Raw genomic sequence first — 6,163 nt, forward strand, 5'->3', positions numbered from 1 at the left:
CAGATAAAATCCCAAGAGCAATCGCGCCCTTTCACCCCCCCCTGGCGTCGGCCAGATAACGGCCAAGTTTCAAGTTGAGAGTTTATACGTCAATGGGAATGGGCAACTACAATAGTAATGTTGAAGCTTAATCAAGTATTCTACGCGTAGACTCCACGCTCAATTGCACCAACATCTACCTGTTTGAACACGAGGCCGATGTGTATGCAAAGCAGCAACATGTGGTTGGTAGCCCATCGTCCATAGAGCCGGCTTCCCTACTCTGTTAAATCTTGTATCTGGCCCTTTTGTTAGATTAGCTGAGCGCAGTGTGCTTGGGTAAATCGATCCTTGACGCGGAGAAACATGGCAGTGCTTCGGACGTTACGTGGCAGAATTTGTCCGTCGCCCAAGATTTCCTTCATCACATAGGCTCAACTACTCCCCGGCTACCTCGCGCTCTGTGTTACGGCAAAGAATATATCATCATCTCATCATTTGCGAACTTTTCAAGTTGTAGAGATCATGGATGCTTGACAAGCACTCGTGTGCTTTGGAGCTGCCTCCCAATTTATTCCGTCGGCTCAACGCTGTTCGCGATCCTTTGAGGACTGCCATGGCCGATAGTGGTTGGTAGATAGATCAATCCTATTTGCAAGGCGAATGGTCTATGGAGATAGTGGCTGGGCGTGTGTTAGTTGATCACGAAATACCAAGGAGTGTTTCCGAAGGCCGAAAGCCAAATACCATTATGAAGTACCCCCATCAGATCGTCGCCATCTAGCAACTACTGTTACTCTATTCATGCTGTTGACAAGCCGACGAAGCTGAAAAGGTGTAAATATCTCTATATATTGCTCTGCTGATCTATGAAGGAGGGAAAAACTCGCTGCAAACAGCAGCAAACAGAGAATTGACTTGATGTGTATAACACGGGAGTGACGTCGGTCTCAGGGCGTGAGCTCAGAAGCTTGGCGATATCAGGACCAAAGGTTTCATCCAGAAGACTGGGCGGGAGCTGTGTATTGTAGTACGATTCTTGAACCATGGTAGGTAATCCAACTAGTAGGAAAAGAGTGCATCCATCTGCAAGATACTCACCGAGCAGCGGCGGGAGAGTGGTCACAAAGATCAACGTGTCAATTCAATAGCTACAAGCCTCCACCCACTCCGTGATATGCATCTGATCCATCCCTAAATAAATCCCAAGAGTAATCACGCCCTCCCCCCTCCCCTCCTCCTCTACCCTCCTCCCCAGATAGCTCTTTGATGATCTTGTCCAGACATGCTTCTTTGGAGACATGGAAAGAGTCGATTGGTGGGAGCTTCGGCGAATGCTCGGCCACAGATGTGTGGTTATACAGGACAGATCGGGAGCAAAGATGTCCATAAGCTGCGAGGGCCCCTTCGGTACCATTCAGATCTGGACCAACCGCCTCCGGGGCCCTCTCAAGGCCGGAAAGCTCTCCAAACTCGGTCATTTAGAGGAAGTAAAAGTCGTAACAAGGTCTCCGGTGGGATTCTCTTTTCTTCTGAAGAGCCCATCACCACCCGCCCGAATTCCGAGGCCCAACAATAGAAACAAGGTAATATAGACACTATCGCGGCTCAAGAGGATAGTAAAACGAATTTTGGTGATGCGAGAAGTGTGTCGAAGGTTGTGTGATGGTTGAAAAAGCAAGATGTCGATGAGTGTGTAGAGATGATGAGTTCCCAGGGCTGTCCTCCGCCGCGCCATAGGGTGAGGCATCGAGAGCACCAGTAGAGGAATCCAGGATCGAAGCATCAACCATTGCGGCGTCCGTAAAGGGCGGGTTTCCAAGGAACCTCCTGGATTTCCCGTGCTGTATCATTGTACACGTCGCCTGCCTGCGCGTGCAGCAGCCAGGCCAGACCTGCACGTGCTGCAGCCAGGCCTGGCCTGGCCTGGGAGAGAGGCCGAGCCGTTTCCCATCCCCCCTACGCCGTCCCTCCCGCGGGAGATCCAAAGACATTGGGGAAATCGAGGCGAAGAACGGCTAGCTGGCAGCCCAGCCTCTCTCCCAACCGTAAGGCCGGTGGGTTAGGGCCGTCACTCTGGGATGCGGACGGCAGGGTGGCAGAGTGACGGCCCTGGTTTTGATGATAAGCAGTGCTCCTGGTTAGAGAAGGGTTATGCCTGTGTTGATAAAGATGTTGTTGTGATATCGTAAAGATGTTGTTGTTGTAATGATATTGTTGTTGTAATAGTATAAAGATACTATAATGATATTTGGTGTGGCAATCTCTGCCCCGGGTGCGTCGCAGCCCCGGACCAAGGCGCCCGCCGGAGGACCAACCATGGGGATATATCTTGGCTGTTAACGTCGACGGCGTTTCGCAGCGGAGAGCTCATAGGGCGTGGCATCGAGAGAAAGACCCCAGTAAAGGAGCCGGAGTCCAAGGGTCAATCATGGCGGCTGCTACTAGGAGCAAGTGAAGTGGTCTTGCTGAATGGGACTGGTGACAGCAAGGTCAAACAAGCCTCTGAATCCGTTTGGTGGCTTCAAAGAGATCTTCCCCAGGGCGTCAAGTTTGAAGAACTTGTGGTGATTTGGCAGGTGGTGGCAAAGGCAAGGTAACGGCCAATGCTTGGTTGGTTGGATTTGCCGGAATTCTTTCCAACAACTTGGAGGCATCTACCAGGCAAACATTTATCAGCACCAAAGCAGCACATAGTTGAGAGAAACGCCGTTCATACCTGTGAGACGACACAAAAGCCACGTTTGTGGAGGCAGTTTGCAACAGTTGCGACCAACTGGGTGACTGGGTGGAAATGTGCAACAAAGTCCCTGGATGCTGGAATCGCCGTCAAAGTTAGCCACCGTCAGATACTGTTCAAAGAGTCTTTGCTTACCTTTGGCCTTGCAGAAGGCACTGTTCAGCCCGACCGACGAATGGTCGTCTTCTCAACAGCCACGAAGGCAAGGATACCACAACACTGTTCAAAAGAAAGGCGGGAAAAAAAGGAGATGAGACAAAGAGCGTCGCAGTAACAATATTGTCTATGCATTCTGTGGGAAATAAAAAGAGTTGGAGTTGGAGAAATGGCGGAGAGAGAGTGGGAGAACGCGTCTGGAGCGAGGAGTTTGTTGAGGAGAAAAAGCGCGCCCACTAGCCTCGAGGGGGGAGAAAATATATAGGCCCGGCATCCTTCCTACATCTGTCACCACACCAGGGCACCTGCTATTCAAGTGCCACAGCAGCCGAGTTATCTACCCCTTGGATACAACTGGCAACAACACACCTGACTACTGGGCAGTGTCTGCCTACCTCCTAACCGAGTCAGCCGAGATCTGTCGGTGTATCTCTCGTTTGCTGAAACCCAGCTGGAGACTCAAGGTAGCTGCCGACTCTAATTCTGGTTCAAAACCATCACAGTGCTCCTCCTCTTTGTAAAAGAGTCCTTCTTCCAGCTGCCAAAGCCGTACCGACTAGGTCAGATACGGCGTATGTGCTTTGCGCCTTGGTAAGCATCCACTGCGCAAGCAATCCCTTCCCCGGCTCACACTAAGACGATTGGTTGCACAGAAGTATCCCCAAACTCGTCCATCCTCATTGCCTCTCCAAACATGAAGCCGTCGAAAAAGACTTCGCCCTTCACCTCGAAGTTGACTAGATCTCCTGTCTGCGGAGACAACAGAAGAGGCACACTACAGCCACCAACGATCCAAATCTCGTCACCGACACGAGTACTCCCTCGAGCAAGGCCGATATAGCCGCTTTCAGTGATGAAGGGTTCCCAGGCCGTCAGACGCCTCATCCCCATAAACACCCTTTCTCCTTCTAGGTTTGTGGCGTTCTTGGGCTTGAGTCCATATTCTGCAAGCTGCCTGCCTAAATTCGACTCCCTACACCAGCGGCAGAACATGTCTGGAATGTCGGCTAACAGAGGCATTGGGTTCAGGTATATGCCGAGAAGACTGAGCGTACGGGCAATGGACTCTGCTAGATGCTTCTTGTCTCTATATGGCATGATTCTTTCGGCCGCGGCTACGCTCGTCCAGAAATCGAAATACTCTTGAAACAGTCTGGAATTGGGATCTGTCAACTCGTGGCGTCGCTCAAGGCGACAGAAACTGCCGATACTCAAGATTCGATCAAGTCGAACACCCAAAACTTCCAACTCGTCGTGTCGAAATAGCACAGTCATGGGGATCCTGTCTGAAGCGTTGAAGAACTTGAGGTTAGTACCATAATCATTCAGCCCCAAACAGCGCTGAAGACGTTCTGAATGCCAGTTGGGCACCCATGTAGGGCCAGCAAAGGAGCGAGATACCAAGTTATCCACCGAGCCCGAACACACAAAGTCACGTTGAGCTGCTGTACAAAGCCCAAGAAACTCCAGGTTGTTATACAGCCGTGCATGAGTCGCGGAAAAGGTTTTGTACACCTCTTCCGGCTCGAGATCGTACCGGATTGGGTTGCCAGCAACCTCTTCAGAGCTACACAGACCGAGCAAGGAATATACCTGGTCGTGAGCCAAGGTTGCCGTTGTGGAACGAAAGTGCTCCAGCAGCCAAAGTAAGCTTACATGATAACCAGCCTCGGCGTAGTGCTTCCTAAGTTCCCTCAGAGCAGGCGCCGGCCTCAGCGAACCAGTGTGTGCAGGATGGAGTATCTTGAATTTTCGAGGCCGTGCTATCAGTACACTTGCGGCCATGTCGATGCCACTGAACAGATCGTCGATTGACATAACGTCTGAGCCGCAAAGAAAGACGACATCCTTTGGCACTGCAAACTCTTGAAGAACCCATCTCCGATGAAACCAACTGCAGTCCAAAAGATACTTTAGGGCTTCCCACCCATTTGGGTCAAAGAGCGTCCATATATTTGCAGCCTCGGTCGTTGTTTTATTTGCAATAAGTTGGCCAAGATAGTGAAAAGCTTGGCCGATGCGACTGTCGTTTTCATTGATCCAAATGATGACTGAACTTGCTTGCGAATAAACGTCCCGCATGAGGGGAATTTGCAACGCCTTTTCAGCCACGTCCATCTGATTGATGCAAATCATGTCAACCCATAAAGGCAGTCGTGACCCTTTGAACCATATTTGAGGGAGCGTATTCGAATCCAGGCCGATGAGTCTGATGAAGAATGCCTCGAGATTCGTTGAGATTTGAGCGTACTTGGTTCCACAGCCTGATTCAAGGCAGACGCTTCGATCGCGGCTCCTGTCCCCCCAGACGTGGGAAACAGCCACAAACGGAGGCGCATTACCAACTGTCGCGCGTCGGATGCGTCCTTGCGCAGGTTCTTGTTCATCCGCTGACACAAGATCAAACAGTCGAATTTCCTTTGACGCGTCCCTTAGGCAATAATGGTTCGAGTCCATTCCAGTACACATTGTCGGCCGTCACACCATCAAGGGAGATGGAGTGTGTTCCTCAACAATGAAAATGGCGGTATGTCGCAAGACTTCGATGCGTAGGAATTGAATAGACAAAGAAACAAGTCACTGTTTGAATCTCCCTTCATTTCAACACTCATCTTTTGGAGCGTCATCTTCTATTTGCGGGGTCGTTAGGCATCCGTGAATCGTTTGTCCAATAAAGAGCTCTTGGCAACACCTGAGAATATCAACTGACCTGCGACTAGATCCTTCCAATCCATCCATAATATACATCACTACCATCATAAACCCGGCTGCCTGTCCGGATCGCTTGGGGGACTGTGGCTGCACATTCTGGTTCTTCGGGTATGGGAATTGAGACTCTGTACTATACCATCATGCCTCAGCTTTGACGTAGCTGATCAATGATACTTGCAGACATCATAGTGAGCCTCTTCTGTACATCAGTCGCCATGTTCTCCAAAGTACCTGCGGAGAAAGATGATGTTAGACCTGGCTCCGCAGGCTCTTCCATCGGCAACAGAGCCATTTGTTGTCTGCTTTCCCAGCCACAGCTCTGTTGTGTCGGACGGCTAGCATTATAACAATCGAGACTTTTAAGTCTATCGACCAGTTGATTCAGTACTCTCTGCACCCTGTGTAGCTCTCCAAGACCAAGATGGGCGGTGGTGCGTTCGAAATACTCGTCGTCACCGGACTGAGATGTGCCCCAGTTAAAGCTTTTCGTGAGTATAGTTGACGCTCCTAGGCCAGTTTCCATTACTAAATAACCGCCCGTATTTGATCCGAGTTCTGCAGTGTCACGGCTGTGCC

General features: G+C 50.6%; 1 protein-coding gene across 1 annotated transcript; it reads right to left on the bottom strand.

The window, feature by feature from the left end:
- Positions 1-3,502: 3,502 nt before the first annotated feature.
- Triagg1_6367 (uncharacterized protein) lies at positions 3,503-5,344 on the bottom strand (the record flags this gene model as incomplete). The annotated part of the gene is made up of 1 exon (XM_062900983.1): positions 3,503-5,344. One exon carries the CDS (start codon positions 5,342-5,344, stop codon positions 3,503-3,505), a length of 1,842 nt encoding a protein of 613 aa, XP_062754620.1.
- Positions 5,345-6,163: the final 819 nt, after the last annotated feature.

The sequence above is a fragment of the Trichoderma aggressivum genome, assembly GCF_033847375.1.
Source record: "Trichoderma aggressivum f. europaeum strain CBS 100526 chromosome Unknown scaffold_025, whole genome shotgun sequence".
Classification (NCBI taxonomy): Eukaryota; Fungi; Ascomycota; class Sordariomycetes; order Hypocreales; family Hypocreaceae; genus Trichoderma; species Trichoderma aggressivum.